This window comes from Enhydra lutris, unplaced genomic scaffold, assembly GCF_002288905.1.
Source record: "Enhydra lutris kenyoni isolate GAN:26980312 unplaced genomic scaffold, ASM228890v2 scaffoldscaffold55, whole genome shotgun sequence".
In the NCBI taxonomy this organism is placed as follows: Eukaryota; Metazoa; Chordata; class Mammalia; order Carnivora; family Mustelidae; genus Enhydra; species Enhydra lutris.
In genome coordinates, this window is record NW_019154139.1 from 11,417,795 (window position 1) to 11,437,064 (window position 19,270).

Sequence of the window (19,270 nt, forward strand, 5' to 3'; positions counted from 1 at the left end):
GCACTGCAGAGAAGGAAGCAGTTAATGCTGCTCAAAGAAGAAACAATGATGGGATGCCTGGGTGGCTCAGTTGGTTAGGCGTCTGCCTGCGGTTTGGGTCAGTCCTGGGATAGAGCCCCGCATTGGGCTCCCTGCTCCGCAAGGAGCTGGCTTCTCCCTCTCCCTCTCCCGGCCACTCTGCCTACTTGTGCTCTCTCTCCATCTCTCCGCCAAATAAATAAGTAAATAAAATCTTAAAAAAAAAAAAAAAGGTGATTGTAAGAAGTGATTAGTAGATGTTCCACCAAGTGGAGAGAGAAAGAAAAGCACTTCAAACTGAGCAAAGCCAAGGAGCAGGAAAAAGGCAGTGATACATTTCTAGAGCCACGAGGTCCCGAGTGGCGGTAATAATGTAAATTCAGGGTGAGGGGAAGACGCGATCTGTGACTCCAGCCTGGGACACGTCCTCTTTACGCCCAGTCAGGGTCTTCTGCCCCCGACCAGCACTCCGCCTTCGAGGAGCTCAGCTGCCTCATCTGCAAAATGGTGGGAAGGAACCTTCCGCACCTCCAGTTTTTGGAAGTAACTGAGGCAAAGCGGTGGGCGGTGCCAGAGTTTGCAAGATCCGGAACCACGCCTTCCTCCCGCCCCTTTCTCCCATGGGTACCTCCCCTATGCTCCCACCACCTGCCTCGTCCCCTTCTTCCCGACCCTCTTCTAGGGCCCGCCCGCCTATTCCGGCCCCTCCCCAAGGGCCACACCGTATTCCGGTCCTTCCCCAAGAGCCCGCCCCCTCTTCCGGTCCCTCCCCCCCGAGGACCCGCCCCTTCCCGTGGTCCTCCCCCTCCCCCCCGGGACCCTCCCCTTCTTCCGTTCTCTCCCCCTCTTCCGGTCCCTAACTGAAGCTCCACCCCTTCCTCTATGCCGTCTCCCGCCCCATTGGTGGAAAATCCAAGCCGCCCCTCAAATTGCGGAGAGAAATGCTCCAGGTTGCCTGTCCCCGGAAGTAATGCTCGAAGGGTCCTCCCCTGAGGAAGTGACGGCGGGAGTGCCCTTGACTAGCGGGGAGGGCCGGGCTGTGCATCCCTCCGCTCGCGCTGCAGGGAGGTAGGAGGCTCGTGGGGGTGGCTCGATGTGTCGTGGCGGAGACACGCTCCGGGCCTGTTCCTGCGCTGTCCGGCGGCCGAGCGGGCGGAGGTCCCGGGCGGGGTGGGGGCCTCTCCGTTGGGCGGGATCCCCGGTGGCGTCCGATTCCCCAGTCCCTCAGATAGGTCCTTTCTTTTTTAGAACCCCCCCCACACACTCCTGTTCCTGAGCCTCTTAGTTCCCCTCGAATTGTCTCGATTCCTCTTTCTTGATCCTTTGACAATACCCTTTTCCCGTAATTCCCCATTAAAATGCCTGTTAAATGAGTAATAAAGAATTTGCAGACGGCCTTGGGTTCCAGTGTTGACTCTCATTTAATAGTTAGGTTTCTTTGGGCATGTCACATTACCTGAGCCTCGGACTCCTCATCTGTGATTCGAGCAATACTGTAGAAACCTCCTCCTGGGTGAGCTGGCAGAACCGTAACGTGTGTAGGGCACTTGGGGATGGGGATGGACTTGGCCCTTAGCAGGTGCCCCGTAAATGTAGGTTCCTCCCTCGCTTCTGTTGTAACTCCTTCCACATCCTGATTTCGTTTTCGTTGTCAGTCCAGTTTTCCTGTCCTGGTTTGCGATTCCTTCTGCTTTTGATTCTCATTCTTCACTTAACCTCTACTCCAGAAATCTTAGTATCATTTCCTGGCATTCTTCTTCACGCCCTGAATCTTGAGCCACCGCCCCCCAGTACTGCCCAGATACCTTTCTTTTCCTGGTGTGTTGACTTCCTGCACTCTTCCTGCCTTTTTCCCTCACAGATGGCTCAGCGACTTCTCCTGAGGAGGTTCCTGGCCTCCGTCATCTCCAGGAAGCCCCCTCAGGGTCGGTGGGCACCCGTCACCCTCAGGACCCCGCAGTGCAGTCCTGGTAACCTGACAGTAACACCCAACCAAGCCCGGTCAGTATACACCACCAGAGTGTGCACAACCACCTTTAACATCCAGGATGGACCCGACTTTCAAGACCGAGTTGTCAACAGTGAAACACCGGTGGTTGTGGATTTCCATGCCCAGTGAGTCCTGGGGGTCAGCAGAAGACTGGGGTGTTTCATGTGCAGGAATTTGTTGAGTACCTGTTGTGTCTCAGTCCCGCGTTTCATACTTCTCAGACACAGTCTCATTCCGAAGACCGGTAAGACCCACCCCTCGCACTCAAAGATTGAGTGTAGTCTGATAGGACACAGACTAGTGAACAGTCTTCAGAGCTCACTGTCACTGGAGCTGAGAAACACTCACGTTCTGTATCTCACTCTCCAAATGGCTCAGAGGCCCCTTCAACTTGGACCAAAGCAGGAAAAATAGGACGGTCACATCATCTGGCTTTGGGTGGACACCAATTCCTGGCCTTGCAGATAAGCTGATTTTTAACATCTTGCCACCGAAGCGGGAAAGGGCTGGCAGAAAGTTATCGTTGCACCATAGTGCTGCCCAAGCACACGGGGGATGGGCAGGGTTTTCTTTTCAGTGCTGTAGAAGTGGGTTGTAGGAATAGTTAAATGCCTGTAGCCTTCGGATTGTTAGCGTGGCCTTCCTCATTTCCAGACTTCAGGTCCTGACTAGCCAGCTGGCCACAAAAGAACTTGGACAAACCCCTCAGATTGAGGCCTCCTGGTGTAGGCTGGGTTAGAAGTTGGGAGACCTTCTGTGCAAATCTCTGACAGATGGTTCTGCTTTCTTTCCCGTTCTTTCTATCTGACTCACCGTGTTGCCTTGCGCAGGCCGTTTGATGTCCTTGTGCCTCCCCTTCTTCACTCATAATAGGAGATAAGATCTTGCAAGCTGGGTTTTTAGGTGTTGTGAGTTCAATTAACTGAAATCTCTGACCGGAAAGGGTTTTTTAAAGGCTGAGACTTAAAATAAGGGTCGTCGGCCAGGGGCTCATGGCCAGCAGAGCTTTCTCCCTTCCTCGTATAGCGAGGACTCCCAAAATGAATGATAAGTGGGATGATGCCTCATTTTCTTCTCTGACCAGAAAATAAGACGTGAGTTTGTTTAGTGCCCTGGAGATGACAGCCTGTTGTCGCGGAGCTCACCACCCAGAGGGGCGCCCCTGTGATGAGTGCAGTGCCAGCATGGACCCAGGGCCTGGGGATCACAGAATAACCCAGGGCTCAAAGAAGACACTTGGAGGACAACCTGGGGTTGCAGTCCCAGGATGCCTGTCAGACTCTGGGACCTTGCCTCCAGGACCTGTATGGTCCTTAGTTTCTTAGGAAGGTGTTTTTCTTCCTGGGGTTGAGGGCTCTGGGCAGTAAAAACAGAGAAGATCCTGGCATAGTGACAAGGATGTTGGAGATGCTCCCTAGTACTGGCTTCTCCTCCCTGTGGTTCTGGGCCCGTGAAGTGTGTGAAGTAAGTCCGCATTTTAGAGAGCACCCTGAGCCCCATTGCCTTAGTGGCTGTCTCCTCACTGCCTTGAGATGCATAATCTCTGTTACTTGAAAAGAGGAAACTGAGGCCCCAGGACAGTCAACTGGCTGGTGAGGAGTCTCTGTTTGAACCCAGATCTTTTAACTTCAAATCTCACATTTTCTGGATGACAGTGTATTTCTCTATTGTGTTCTGACATGGACTGTGTTTTAGAAGCCCGGGACCCTGGGGCGCCTGGGTGGCTCAGTGGGTTAAGCCACTGCCTTCGGCTCGGGTCATGATCTCAGGGTCCTGGGATCGAGCCCCGCGTCGGGCTCTCTGCTCAGCAGGGAGCCTGCTTCCTCCTCTCTCTCTACCTGCCTCTCTGCCTGCTTGTGATCTCTCTCTGTCAAATAAATAAAATCTTTAAAAAAAAAGGAGCCCGGGACCCTGCAGATTCCCCCTGCCGCGGAGTGCTGGCTTTATCGTTTGGCATATCATCATTACAGGTTCATAGTTGCCATACACAGAGCTGAGAGGGGCAGAAGGCCCCTCGGCAAGATGTAGTTCAACGGAGGGTTCTGGGGAGACAGAAGATCGATTGCTGAGCCCTCCGGTGACTGCATGCCTTTTCTCTCCCCTTGTCAGGTGGTGTGGCCCATGCAAGATCCTGGGGCCAAGGTTAGAGAAGGTGGTGGCCAAGCAGCACGGAAAAGTGGTGATGGCCAAGGTGGATATTGACGACCACACAGACCTCGCCCTAGAATATGAGGTATGAGGTGGCAGAGGACTGCCCCAGAGCGGCTGGTATGGGGGGTGCTTGCGGCCCTAGGGTAGCTGGGACGGGACATGGCTTGGGGGCCACCAGTAGCCAATAAGGGGCGTCTCAGTTTTTTCTAGTGCGCTCAGTTCAGAGCGCTTTGCAGATGTGACCTGTTGAGGTTCTGAACCACTCATGTCCCTTTACCACCTTTAGGAAGTGGAATGTGTGATCCAAAACACCGGCTTATTCTCTGAATCTTGGGACATGGGTGCGTTCCTTCGTTCATATATTCACCCGTGCTCATATTCAATCAGTAGTTACGTGGGAGCCCCGCCACATGCCGGGCATTCGTGACTCTGGCACAAGGAAGACGAATTCCTTGTGTGCAGCACTCTTAGTCTAGCAAAAGAACAACAGGTAGACATTTCATTTCACGGTATGGTGAGGAGTGCTGAGAGCAGAGGTGCAGAAGGGACTGACTGCTGGGGCGGTGGTGGGGAAGGAGGGATGGTTCCCACTAGGGGGACCTCTGAGTGGGGCCATGGAGGATGCATGAGAAGAAGGGCCAAGCGCACGGCACACAGTGAGACAGGAGGGAGTCCTACGTGTTTCGTTGGTGTGTGTGTTCAGTGTCTCTTAAATGCCAGGTGCTGTCTCTCAGTTGCTCATAAGGCAGTGGACAAAGCAGACAAAATCCCTGCCTTCGTGGAGCCTACATTCTAGCTGGTTGGTGTTTTCTTTAAGGTTTTATTTATTTATTTGTCAGAGAAGTGGGTACACAAGCAGGGGGAACAGCAGGGAGAGGGAGAAGCAGACTCTCCACTGAGCAAGGAGCCCAATGCGGGGCTCAATTCCAGGACCCCGGGATCATGACCTGAGCCGAAGGCAGATGCTTAACCAGTTGAGCCACCCAGGCATCCCTCTAGTATTTTTCATGGGTGGTCGGCACACTTTTTCTCTAAAGGACCAGATTTGAGGCTTTACGGGGCATTGGTCTGTGTTGCAAATACTCAGCCGCCATTGAAAGCAGCCAGAGACCGTGTATAAACAAATGGGTGTAGACGTGTGCCAATAAAACTTTATTCACACAATTAGGCAGCAAGCTGGGTTTGGCCAGTGGGTCATAGTTCACTGACCTCTGCTTTAGAGGATAGGTACTGTGGGGAAAAGTAAATCAGGAAGAGGAGGTGGGGCTAAGCATGGGGCTGGGGAGGGGTTCATTTTTAAAAGGGTGGATGGTGGGACACCGGGCTGTTTCTCTGATAACATGTGACTCTGATCTCGGGGTTGTGAGCTCAAGCCCTGCATTGGCTGTAGACCTTCCTTTAAAAATAAATAAGTAAATAAATAAACAAATAAAAAGGTGGGCTCAGGAATACCTCTCTGAGAAGCTGACATCCAAGCAAAGACTTGGAGTAAGGAAGTGAACCAGGCGGCTCTTTGGAAGAGCAATATAGGCAAAACAGACATCAGATGCAAAGGCCCTGTGGTCAGGGTGAGCCCAGTTTGCTCACAGGATAGCAGTGCCTGTGTGCCTGGAGTGGGAGATGCATGGGGTGTGAGGGCGTCCTCCTGGCTTCGGAGACCGGGACAGCTAGAGAAAGGGAAGAGGTGCACTGTGGCTGGATGGCCAGTGTGGAGAACTGAGCAGGGAGTGAGAGCACAGGCCGCTGGGGAAGTTGGCCACGGCCAGAGGGGAAGAGGTCGGGAAAGCCATGATGAGGATACTGTTCTTATCTAGCCATACTTGGTGGCCCGTGGCCAGATCTGGTTCCCCAGATATTTGACCTGGCCTTTGGGTTCTTTTTTTCAAATAGTGAACCAGATGTTTGTATCTAAAACAGCGATTTCACATGAAAATCCAAATTTCTGGTTCTCCTGAAGATCTGGCCAGACTGAGCCTCCATCCTTCCTTCCTTCTGGGCAGCCAGTGACTAGAAGAGGGGGCCTGTTCTCTTCCGAGTTTGTAAGTCCAGGTTCAGCGCTCACAAGACCACCAGGTAGCAGTGCGGCCTCCAGCTGGGGTGAGGATAAGCTGGCTGCCTGTTGCGCTGGGGTGGGAGTGGTCACCCACGGAAACATCTGCTCCAGACAGAGGCAAAGGAAGTAGATGCTGGGCAGGCATGGCCACCGATGACCACTGTAGGTGGGGAAGGGGGCCTTACTGAAGGAAGAGTCCGTGGCACTGGGCTGCTTACACGGGCTTGGTGGGGAGGGATGACTTGCTATTTTTTGTGCTTGTTTTGTTAAGGAAACAATACCCCCAACATGGGGCTCGAACTCACTACCCCAAGATCAAGAGTCACATGCCCTACTGACTGAGCCAGCCAGGTGCCCCGAGGTGCTGTTTTTCTGAAGCCCTCCCACTGACCTTTCAGTCCAGGGGGCACTTACTGGCCATTTAGATGCCCCTGTCTTTCTCCTACTTGTCCATCCCTCCCTCCTCCGAGGCCAGCATGGGGCACAGTGAGACATCACGGGGAAGAGCTTGGGATTGGAGCGGCTAGAACATTCCCCAGGGTGACCGGCAAGTATAAGGTGTCACAGGCCAGCTCCTGACACCGCAGCAGTCAGCCTTAGCCAGTGGAACCTCTCAGCAGACACACCCTGAGCGCCAGCCGTGGTTCAGGAGCTGTGGTTAGCTGGTGCGGACTGGAAGAAGAGTAACCTGTCCCCACCCGCATTCCAGGGAGCCTGGTGACATCGGGATGGCCACCAAGGTCCTATAGTTAGGCTTGGAAAGTGTGTTTATTGGAGGAGGGTCCCCTTACAGGATCTTCTCACTCCTACCTCTGATCGCTGTCAGGTCACTCAGGAGGACCTCAGGGCGGCTGGGCCTGCATCACCTGGTCCCGGCCTCCTTGTTTTGTGAGGCCCCGGGCGGATGTCACTGCAGTGCTAAGGAAGCTTCAACCGGGGTTGTCCTGACCCCCTCCCCTAGCCCTTCCTTCCTTCACACCTGTTCTTCTGGAAGACCGCCTGAGGAAGAAGTTTCAGCCGAGAGATCCATAGGACCTCCTGAGACAGCTTCCTCCTTTTCCAAGTGTTGGGTGAACATGTAGGAGAAAGTACTGTAAATTATATTCAGGGAATTTGGCGCCTCTCCCCGAGGTTTCCTGAACTCCCCCTCACCCCCCAATCCCCTCGGCCCCAGCCCATGCCCAGCACACACCCTCAGGGTGAGTCTCCTTCCTCACACAAATTCCCCTTGCCCCACACCTCTGCTTCAGTCAGCTGCCCACTCTAGAACTCCACTGTCTCTCAAAGGAGAAGGAAGGGAAAGCCTGGGGGCCTTGGGGTTTCGATGTCCCCCCCCCCCCCCCAGGCTCCAACCACGCTGTTTGTGCACTGCCCTGACTTGGCTGAAAAAAAGCTCTCTGCTCTCCCAGCTCCTCGTCCCCACTGGACGGCCGGTCGCTCCCTAATCGTTCGGACCTTGCCAGCTACAGGGGCAAAGAGCAGATCCAGGCATGGGCCCTGGAGCCTCTGTGCTCTCCTTCAGGGCTTCTTCTGACTTCCCACTTGGAGCTGTTATCCTTTTATTTTCTCCTCATATAAAGAAGAAGACCCTTTAAAAAGCAGTGGAAGAACAGCCAGGTAATAAATAATAAGGAGGAAAAGTCACCTGTCATCTTAGAATCCCAATACAATCATTGTCACAATTTGGGGTGATTTAAGCTTTTATTTGAATTTTTTCCCTTTTAATGTTTCACATAACTTCATAGAACAGTTCATTGAGTAGTAATATTTCATAGCTGGAGAGCATAGTACTTCAATTATTACCATACCCCATACTTCAAAAGTATTCTACATCACTGCCTCACAAACATTCATATGATCTGGGATATTGTTTAAAAGTAGATTAGGAGGGGCGCCTGGGTGGCTCAGTGGGTTAAGCCTCTGCCTTCAGCTCAGGTCATGATCCCAGGGTCCTGGGATTGAGCCCTGCATCGGGCTCTCTGCTCCGCAGGAAGCCTGCTTCCTCCTCTCTCTCTGCCTGCCTCTCTGCCTACTTGTGATCTCTGTCAAATAAGTAAATAAAATCTTTAAAAAAAAAAAAAAAAAAGCAGATGAGGAATCAGTAGGTCTAGGAAGAGCCGAAGACCCTGCTTTCCTGCAGGCTTCTCAGTGACCACTGGCAGCACGTGGAACCAAACATCAAGAAGTAAAAGTTCCAAAGGCCTCTGCTGACCTTCTAGGGGGCGTGCGAGGACTCCCACCTGGTGGTGTCCGTCTCATGGGTTTTGACAAGTGTGCAGTCACGTGGATCCACCATCACAGTTCTGTACAGAAGAGTTTCACCATCTTAAGTCCCCGGTGCTCCACTTTCTCCTCCCTCCTCCCCTTGGGCCCCTGGTAACCACTGATCTTTTTACTGTCTCCATAGTTTTGCCTTTTCCAGAATGTTGCATAGTTGGATTAGTTTTTTTGTTTGTTTTGTTTTGTTTTTTTTAGTAGGCTCCATGCCCAGCTCCGAGCTCAGAGCCCAGCGTAGGCCTTGAACTCACGACCCTGATCAGATCAAGACCTGAGCTGAGATCAAGAGTCAGACACCTAACTGACAGGGCCACCCAGGCGCTCCTGGATTTGATTTTTTTTTTTTTTTTTAAGATTTTATTTATTATTTGACAGACAGATCACAAGTAGGCAGAGAGGCAGGCAGAGGGCAGGGGGAACAGGCTCCCCACTGAGCAGAGAGCCCGATGCGGGGCTTGATCCCACGACCCTGGGATTAGGACCTGAGCTGAAGGCAGAGGCTTAACCCACTAAACCACCCAGGCACCCCTGATTTTTTTTTTTTTTTTTTAAATAATAGGTTTTTTTTTTTGCCTGGGGCACCTGGCTGGTTCAGTCAGTGGTGTATGTAGCTCTTGATCTCAGGGTTGTGGGTTCAAGTCCCACACTGGTGCAGAGATGACTTAAGAAAAAAATAAAATCTTTAAAAAGTAATAATCATAATAATAGCCTTTTGCAAGAATTCTCCTACATCCAGAAGCTTCTTATTTGAAGTATGGAGTCAGCCTTTCGGCACCTCCCCACCTGCGCTTCCTTGCCTTGCCACGGCTCAGGAGCTCCAAGGCCAGCTTGGGGCACGGTGAGACATCAGGGACAGCAGAGTCATAGATCCTGTGTCAGACCCCAGCTCCGCCACTTGGTCACTTCGCTCTTGGGCCTTGGTCTTCTCATCTGTAAGGTGACCCCACCTTGAGGCACGAATTTATGAGGTCATGTCCGCAAGTGGTTAGCATCTCCCCGACACTTGAGGACCCCCAGTACACAGCGGCCTCACCACCGGTCATATTTTCCTTTGCGTTAGTTCTGCAGTTAGCCGAGAAGGAGTCCCTGACCTGTGTGACAGCTGGCACGGTCCCTGTCCCTTGGTAGGGCCTCACAGATGGGGGGAGGGGAGGCTGGGAAGTCTCTGCAGGATCCTTGAGCTCCGCAGCAGTGCGGGGCTGGGCTGGAGGTCAGTGGGGACAGACACACACGGGCATGTGCACACAGGGACACACACACCCTGCCCTGAGGTCTCAGCATCTCTGGCCCAGCCTGGGAGGCTCCAGGAGGTGGCATCACAGAGCAGGAGGATAGCACATCTCAGCGCATCCGTTGGTCCTCCCTCCAGCTGCTCAGGCAGAGCGCAGAGGGAAGCAGCGGTCCTGTTACCCTGCGGCCCCTCTTCCACTTGGATCACATTCCAGAGGAGTGTGCCAAGGACCCGCGCACTTCCATTTAAGGCCGTGTTTACAAGCAAAGCCACATCCTCCTCCTTGCGGGGAGGGAAGCCCAATCCCAGCCCAGGTGCTCCAGCCATGTCTTGGAAAAAACAGCCTCTGGCAAGCGTGTGGCTGTGTACACTCGTCTAATTTAGGCTCCCCCTCCGAAGAGCGCCCTTGGTCAGTAAGGACTAGACCTTGGAATGTCTGCTCTATGTCTGCAGCGTGGCTGTGTCTGTGCATTTGCACGGATGTGATCATGGTAGGACTGGTCTGGTGTCCCTAAGAACTGACACCACTCCCAGCCACCCTGGCCAGCGTAGTCCTACTTAGAGGACATGTAAAAGCCATTAGGCCCATTCTCATGCACCAGCATATAGTTTTTATGCAGTTACAGAAACAGGACGGGGTGGAATCCAGTTAGGGCTTGAGCCTTGTCCCTCAGTGGAGTGGGTGGACTCCAGGCGCCGTAGCTGCCCTCACAGGCCACTAGAGGGCGCATAAGAACACAGCTCTGGGGGCACCTGGCTGGCTCTTTCTGTGTGACTTTTTTTTTTTTTTTTTTTTAGTATTTTATTTGAGAGATGGGGACAGAGATAGCAAGGGAGAGGGGGGAAGCAGGCTCCCCACTGAACCAGGAACCCAACTCGGAGCTCCATCTCAGGACCCTGGGATTATGACGTGAGCCGAAGGCAGACAGACGCCCAACCAACTGAGCCACCCAGGCGTCCCCAAAGTGTGTGACTCTTGATCTCGGGTTGTGAGTTCAAGCCCCAGGTTGGGTATAGAGATTACTTAAAAAAATAATAAGTTCTTTTAAAAAAAGATAAAACACGCAGCTCCATGCCCGCCTTGAGGCATCCCATGGTACGATCTGCACCAAGTCTCCCTGGGCCCTGGCCTGTGCCTGGAGACAGGGCAGGCTGCCCGCTGGAGCTCTGCCCTTCATGCCACCTCGCGTATCACAGCCATGAACAATGAGGGCAAGAGCCAGTGGTAGAACCACAAACTGGGGCACACGTATGGTCAGCCCGCTGCCACGTGGGTCTCCCTGCACATTCCCTCTGCCACCTGCATCAGCCCCAGGACAGTCCTTGACGGGGTTTCACAGGACTCATACGAACAGGGACCGCATCATCTCCCCTGCGTCTATCCACCCAGAGCCTGTTAGGGGAGGAGGGCGGGGCCTGCCATGGGAAGTCAGTGGGGACGTGGGGGCAGCCCCCCAAGCCTGGAGAGCGGGCCAGTGTGGCCTTCAGTTCTCTTGTAACTGACCTGGGCGCCTTTCGAACTCTCAAGTCTGGCTCCCCAGGGTGACTCATGGGCAGGACCGCACTCGGAATTCACGAAAACTTGGTATGGTTGTGTAAATTGCTGTTGTTACTTTGTAGTTAACATGTGTAAGAAAAGAATGTTTATCTTGTTCTGTTTATCCATTTTTTAAAAAAAAAAAAAGTCTACAAATGTCAGGCAGGGAGCCCAGGCCGCAGAAAATGCTCGATGCCACAGCAGGCAGTGGGCCTCGTGGACGTGCCATGGAATCTGTACGGGTCCCCCGAGGGAACTTGAGAAAATGCTTCATAGGCCAAGAATGTTGCCCTCCGTCCCCCCGATAAATAAACATCAGCTCATATATGGCTGAGCCCTTCCTCCCACACCATCCAGTATGAGTCAGTGACTTTCTGGACCCTGCTGGCCATTCACAGCAGCGAGCGACGGGGCCTGTTAGACTTTTCGGACACGCTCTCTGTGGCCACCATTTGTTGAACGTCCCTGCATACCGGGCGCAGCCAGGTCTGACCCTCGAGGGCCCTGCCAGGCGCTGAGACTGCTCTCCTTACCTGGTGCAGCCCCCGGACCTGGAACGGGTGCGCTCAGTGGCTCCATTGTGCAGATGGGAACAAGGAGACGGAGCAATGAAGGGGCTTCTGCAGAGCGGCCTGGCTTCAGGTCAGCCCCTTCCAGAGCCTGAGCTCCCAACCACCCAGCTTTATCGGTGAATCTTTCATCTCTGTCCTAAGCCTTGAAGGTCTGTCTGTCGCCCCCATTTTACAGAAGAGGGCGCCGAACCCCTAAGGGCTGCGCGGCCTGCTGGGGAGCACCAGAGCCAGGACTCAGACCCTCACATCTCTGCGCCTCCCCCGCGCTAGGCCGGATTGCCCCTCAGGGCGCTCCCCCCTGCCCCCGGCCCTGGCCCGCAGCTGTGTGCGCTATTTTCATCCCTCCTCCATTGGAGCCAAACCACTGGGCCAGTGAGTCAGTCCTGCGGTTGGGGAAGGAAGGGGAATGCCGGGAGCCCACAGTGGAAAAGTCTTTCCAGCGGGTGAACCTTCAGGCCCTGAGGCACCCCTGCACCAAGGGAAAGGGCCCCGCCCGCCGCTTGGGCAGTCACTGCCCTCCGTACACCACCAGCCTTCACCACAAAGGCTGGGGAACGGCCGTTGAGAAAAGTCCGTCTCCGGGTGACCTGGTCTCCCTTCGTCTCCTCCACGTAGGTATCAGCTGTGCCCACCGTGCTGGCCATCAAGAACGGGGACGTGGTGGACAAGTTTGTGGGCATCAAGGACGAGGACCAGCTGGAGGCCTTCCTGAAGAAGCTCATTGGCTGACAAGCAGGGAGGAGGCCTGGTCGCCCTCGCCCCCTGAACCCCCATGGTGCCAGGAGGGTCCCCGATAGAACTCAGAGCCCTTCTGTGTTGGCCCTTCCTGCCTCCTCCCTTCTGTCCGGCCCCTGCGGGCCCATGCTTCAGAGACCGGGCCCCCAAACACGGGAGCCTCGCATGCCTCCAGCCCGGCTGAGTGCCAGAGGAATGGTGCTGCTGCTGATCTGGGGACAGCCGCCTCCCCCCCACCACCACCACCATCCTCTGTCTGCTCCCACAGGGCTAGTCCATTCTCCCGGGATGCTGGAGGGAGCCCCAGGCCAGCTGGCAGTGACCTCTCGGCCCACATCTCCCTGGTTCCTTCTGATCCACACCCCGGTGCCTGGCCCGTCTTCCTCCTGCCTTTTTCTTTCCTGCTGCTGTTTTATAAAAAGGAAAAAAGAAACCCAAACAAGTGAGAGTAATCTATAATTCTCTCATTTTTTGTAGGTCTGTAATAAAGAACTTTATGTGATTCCCTTCTACCTCCTGCTCTGAAGAACAGACCCTAGGCTCCACACTAAATTACCCTGGAGCCACCGCCCCCCAAAGAGCCACCTCCCTTCCTCCCGGGCACAAGGGCAGAGAACACACACATGGGGCAGGAGGAGGGGGGCGTCCTCAGATCCCCTGCTTTGGGAAGCCTCACTGTGAACAAACCGGACCAATAAAGCTAGGGGTTTGCACCGTTGACAGCTTCCATTCTGTCTGGGCTCTGGAAGCACTCGGGACCCCTCCCCAGGCTGGGCTGCTGTCCCTGCTTCCTGGGGCTCCGCCACCCTCTTGCCCTTGACCGGTACCGCCTCCACGCGCAAGTGAGGCAAGAGGGTGCTTATTGTCCCCATTAACACAGATTAGGACACTGAGGCTCCTGGGGTCCAGAACCGGGGTTTGCATCCAGAAATTGTCGCCCCTGAAACCTGCACTCCTGCACCTGATCCCCTTGATGTTTCTGGGCCTGCCTTCACCGATGGCACATGGCCGTACCCCTGGAAAGCCTGGCCCCTGGGGGAGCTGGGCCATTCTTCCTGTGTATGCCACAGGAACACCTGAGCCCTCAGGGCCAGCCGCTCTGTCCCTTCTTGTTCCCAGCTCCCTGTGGCCCATGGAGGAAGATGCCAGGCCACCAGGCTTGCCAGCCAGAAGAGCCCACCCTCCATCTCCCTCTTGGGGCCGAGCTGCCCTTTGGCTCAGTTGCCTCGCTGAGGTTCCAGCTACCTGGGAACCGTGGGGGCTTGACTGCAGGGGTGTCCTGGCACCCTTGCCACCCCGGGGTGCTGTCTCCTCGTGGGTGCCTTGTCCTCAGTGGTTTTCGGGTTGCTATTGAACGTGCCCAGGTCATACCAGGGTCTTGGAGGGGTCTGCGCCAGCACTGCGTTGGGAAGGCTGCTGTGGCCGATGGGAGAGCGGGGCTACCTCAGAAGCAGCCCCTGAAAGACCTCAGACCCAGGGTCTGTCAGGCACACAGAGGGGAGATGAGTCAGCAGCTGGCATCAGCCAAGGGAGGCCGAGAGCTCTGGGAGGGGGAGCAGCCGCCGCCCGTGCTCTGAGGGCGCTAACTGGGTGCTGCCCGACTCCACCGTGGCTGTACAAGGTCAGCGTCCTCATTCTCTTTCCCCTCTACACGGGAGACCCCCCCAGGGGTTGAGAGCCTTGTCCAAGATCACGGAGCCCACAGGGCGCACCTCTTCCATCACGGTACAAAATGTAGTGTGTGATCTTTGTCCCAGAGCCGACACACTGGTGACTCGCTTGTCAGGAGAGACGCTGATGTGGAGGTTGAGTTACTTTCCAAGACGCCTGGCAAGTAAGGGGCAGGCCAGAGCTCAAGGTCGGGGTGCCGTGACGCCCGAGTCGGGGCCCTGCCATGGGACCCCACTGCCGCTCCTTAAAAGGTGCCTCTGCCAAGCACTTTCTGCACAATTACCTCATTTAATTCCTGTCTTGTGAGGCAAGTATTATTTCCACGTTCCCAGTGGTAAAACCGGTTCGGAGACACAGACTTACCCAAGGTCATGTCGAAAGAGCACTGAGGCCAGATTTAAACCCAGGTGGGGGTCTGGTCTCTCCACCGCTGGCAGGTGGAAAGAGGCTGCCAAAGAGCCTTGGGACCAGAGGCCGGGCCTCTGCACCGCCCCGAGTTCCCTGTCCTTAAAAGGATGCTGCGGGGTGAGGTCGGCTGGTGGCCTCCGCCGACCCAGGTTGGCAGGTGCCCATGCGGCTATTCGTGGCATGAGTCACTGGCTGGGAGCACAGAGGCCTCGGGGTGATCCCATTTGACTAATTCCACGGCTCTGACCTCACCGGGACGCTGCCAGCTTTGCATCGTGCCCCCCCCCCGCTGCCCTCTGGGTGCCTCCTTGGGCTCCCCTAACTGCAGAATAGGGGGTCGGCAGTGTGGCTGCGGGGCAGGGGAATCAGCGCCAGCCCCTCAGAAGCACAGACACACCTCCCCAGAGACAGGGGGGCATGACCACGGGTCCCCTCGGCCCCACGACCTGCCAGGGGTGGTGTCTGTACACGTATTCTGATCCCGAGGTCCTCCGGTGGGCCCGGAGATGGGGGCCCGGGACCGAAGCTTGCGTTTGTCGAGTCGGATGTACAGCCTCCGCCGTGATCCCCACCACAGCCCGCCGGGCGGGAGTGCTCCCTGTTTCCCAGTGGAGGAGACTGGGGTCAGAATGGCGTCCGCAGAATGGCAAACGGGCAAACAGGAGTGCTCCCCAACAAAGGGCGCCCGTGGGCCTGGGAAGCTCTAGGATGAGGCTGCAGAGCCGGGGGCCATAGGCCACTCTGGGAGCAATGTCAGGGTGTCATCCCGCCTCCCCCATGAGGGCACGAGCGGCATGACTTGCCCAGGTCACTGCGTATGTGTGATGGGGACTTGAGTCCCTGGGCCCTGACTGCTGTGGGCCCTAAAATGAAAGTGACTCTGGTGGCCCTTGCTTCCCAGGGCTCCAGGAGCAGAGAAAGGACAATGTGTCTCTACGGAGGCCAGGCTCCGGGGCCGCCAGGACCTGTTGGGTTAAGAGGATGTTGACGTGCTGCCAGTGCCCTTCCCAGCAGTCCCTGCCCAGGACAGGGGCGCAGGAGGGCGCTCAGCCCCTGCCCCAGACGCCTGGGGAAAGTTTGTCCGGAAAGCAAAGGCAGCTCTGGCAGGGCTGCCGGAAATCCCAAATGTGTGGGCCCTGGCTGGGGAGGGCCCAGAGAACAATGTTGGGGCCTTGGTGGCCGGCAAGACGCCATGCGACCCGCGAGGCTTCCAGGCATGCTGCAGCAGTTCCTCTCGGCTGGAAGAGCGGCTGCGGGCGTGACCTTGAACCCTGGGTCCCGGGGGGTGGGGCTAGCTGCCCTGGATCTGCCAGAAACCCGGACCACCGGTTCTGCCAAGAAGCTCCAGCTCTCCAGCCACTCCAAACAGCCTTCTGGAAGCCCAGGGTGGTCCGCAGCCACTCCACAGTGGTGTAAGGAGGACAGGAGGAATCAGAGCCGGGTTCAAGTTCCAACTGGGCCACCTACTAGTGTGGCCTTGGGCATGTTGCATCCCCAAGCGGAAGCTCAGCGGTGAGATCCATAGAACCAGGCAACACCGAGTGCGCTTCCGGTGTCATCTCGCTGAGCCTTCTCAACAAGCCAGAGAGAGGCAGGGACGCCGTTGCCACTAGGCCCAGAGCGCTTCAGGGACCCGGTCTTGACAGGTGTCAGGAGCTCTGGACGCAGGTGTGTCTGACTCTAAAGCCTCTGGTCCTTACCTATTAGCGCCATTGCTTTCTCTTGGGGGCAAGGTTTTTCACTATTTTGCGCTTCAGTGGCCCCATCTGCATGCTGGGCCAGAGACTCGCCCTCCTCATGAGGTCACGGTGGGGACAACATGGCGAGGCGTGCAGTGCAGAAGCATTCTGGTACCTCGCTGGGTCTCCGATAGTGTCCACGGCTACGCTTTCCCTTCCCCTCCTCCAGCGACATCTTCAACAGGAACTACCGGGTTTCCTGAGATACGGACCCGGCACCTCACCACGGACGAACAGGACTGTCCTTGTAGTAGGCCGTGGCCCTGACATTGGGCTCCCTGCGCTGGCCCCAACCTCTGCCACCACTGCCTCCCACTCTAGAGCTGGCTTAGAGGTGCCTGTGGCTCCAGCAGCCCCAGGGAGCTGGCGGTGGTGACCTCACCCTCGGAGAATGCCCACTGGAATTCACCCTGAGTCTGGTCCTCCGTGCTCTGTGCCTCCCGGCCTGACTCCCATCTGACTGCCCTCTCACTCCATGAACCTGTGGGTCACACGCAGGCACTGATGGGAGCACCTCTTGTGAGCTTGGACCCCCCCTCCCACTCTACAGCTGCTAATTATTAATTGGGGGTGAGCTGGTCCCCCGCCTTCTGTCAGCTTCCTAGGAAGCAGTAGGCAAGTAGCTGTCTCTCTCCGGTCTGCTGCCTCCCAGCAGAGGGGCAGCCCAGCCTTGATCCCTGGCTCCCCGAACTGCCAGGTGCTCTATCCACATCTAGCCCTCCCTGCACCCACCCAAGGTAGCCATCGTTGTTCCCATTTCACATACAAGGAAACTGAGGCCCGGAGAACTGGTGTACTGTGACTAAGACATACCCTGGGAAACGGGGTTGGGGTGGCCTAACCCAATGGCCCATCCTCCCCACTCTGACATACCACTGTCCCCACGAGAGGCAAAGGATCCCTCCTCTTATGCCAGGCGTGGGGCCTTCGGGCCTCTCCTACCTGCCTTCCTCATCGCCAATCCCTGGCCAGAAGCAGGAGACTCCCTTTCCTCAGGACCTACTCCTAAGGCTGGAATATTGTCTCCACTTGGCAACCGCACCCCTAACCTCAGCCAGCTGGTGTCTGGGGGTGCCTCTCTCGGCCTGACCTGAATGCCACAGAACATGCATGTCATGAAGATAAAGTACGGAATGGTCGTGAGTTCTCAAGAGAGGTGTCAGTGTGCAAGGGACAGTGTTTGCAGGGTTTTGTTTCAAAGAACTGAAGAGAAGTTCGTCAGAAGAGCCGAGCAGTGGGAAGAGCATTCCAGGCAGAGGGGAGAGCAGGTGCAAAGGCACAGGGGCGGGAAAGCACATGATCTGTCCAAGGAGGGAGACTGGGATGCAGGGGCCCAGTGGGGTCCCGCTGAGGGCGGGGATGGATTCAGGCTTTGATTGAAACCTTGGAATCGCATGGACGGGGCTCCAATCCTAGCCCCTCCCCTCCTTAGCCAAGCCTCAGCTTTCCTCATCTCTGAAATGGGAGGATAGGGACACCTGGATGGTTCAGTTGGTTAAATGTCTGACTCTTGATTTCAGCTCAGGTCTTGATCTCAGGGTCATGAGTTGGGGCCCTGCATGGCTCTCCATGCTGGGTGTGGAGCCTACTTTAAAAAAAAAAAAAAAAGGAAATGGGAAGACAGTACTCTCTGCCCGTGGTTAAGACACAGGCATGAGATCATAAATGTAATGTTAGAGCACAGCGCTGTTGCGTAAGCCTCCTACTGAAAGCTCCGGGGCATGCGCGTGGGGTCGGGGCAGTGGGGCGGGGGGCGCCGGAATGAAGAACCGCAGACTGGGTGAACAAAGCCACAGAAATGTAGTTGTCACAGTTCTGGAGGCTGGAAGGCCAACATCAACGTGTCAGCAGGTTTTATTTCTCCTGAGGCCTCTCTCCTGGGTTTGCCGATGGCCCCCTTCTGGCTGTATCCTCACAGGGTCCTTCCTCTGTGCCCGTAGAACCCTCATGTCTCCTTGCCCCAAGTTCCTTCTCTTGTAAGGACACCAGTCCAACTGGGTTGGGGCGCCCACTCTAATGGCCTCATGCTAACTTCATGCCTCTGTAAAGGCCCATCTCCAAATAGTCACATTCGGAGGTCCTGGGGTTTAGGGCTTCCAACAAGAGAATTTGGGGGCGGCGGTGGGGGGGGACACTCAGCCCATAAAATCCTGTTACTTAGTTTAATAATCATGGATAACACACAGAGGTTGTAGGCACTGTTCTAAACTCTGTTACTCATATAACCCTAGGAGGTAGGTTCTGTATCAGCTCCAGGTTATGAATGGGGAAACTGAGGCACAGAAGATTTAGTTATGACCCCAGGTCCCACAGCTAGGAAGGGGCAAAGCCAGGATGAAAACCCCCTAGTCTAAAAAAAAAAAAAAAAAAATTAAAATTAAAATTAAAAAATCAAATTTAAAAAAAAAAAGAACCCCCCCCAAGTCTGACCAGTGCCCCGCTCTTCATCCTCCCTTAGAGCCTTACCACGACCTCCAAGCAGCCACTCCCAGCATTGCTATGGCCTCCCCAGCTCCATCCCAGACCGGAGGAAGCCACTCAGGGAGGGTCACGCTATTAGCCTTTCCCCTCCTCCCACCCCCACCCGGCTGTCCCATACATAGGTATTTTCCAGTTAATATTTCTGTCCATTACAAATGAGACCATAATGAACATATTTGGACATAGAGCTTCTTTCTTCTTCTGGGTTTTATAGATGCAGGATTCTCCGGGTAAAGGGAGCATTTCATGGTCACTGAGAGCCCAGAAGGAGTGTCCCGGGGCCTGAAATCTGAGCCAGGTTCTCCCCCAGCGCGGGCACCTCCCACCTGCTGGTTTACCTTGGGGGAGGGGAGGCTGAGCGGCAGGAATGTCATCAGACCTGCCCCACCTCCAGCCACTTTTTTATC

The 19,270-nt window shown here is 55.5% G+C and overlaps 1 protein-coding gene across 1 annotated transcript; it reads left to right on the forward strand.

Moving 5' to 3' along the window:
• The first annotated feature begins 877 nt into the window (after positions 1-877).
• On the forward strand, positions 878-13,282 carry LOC111157673 (thioredoxin 2). The gene is made up of 4 exons (XM_022519291.1): positions 878-1,086; positions 1,880-2,133; positions 4,118-4,241; positions 12,445-13,282. Exons 2-4 carry the CDS (start codon positions 1,880-1,882, stop codon positions 12,556-12,558), a joined length of 492 nt encoding a protein of 163 aa, XP_022374999.1. The 5' UTR covers positions 878-1,086; the 3' UTR covers positions 12,559-13,282.
• Positions 13,283-19,270: the final 5,988 nt, after the last annotated feature.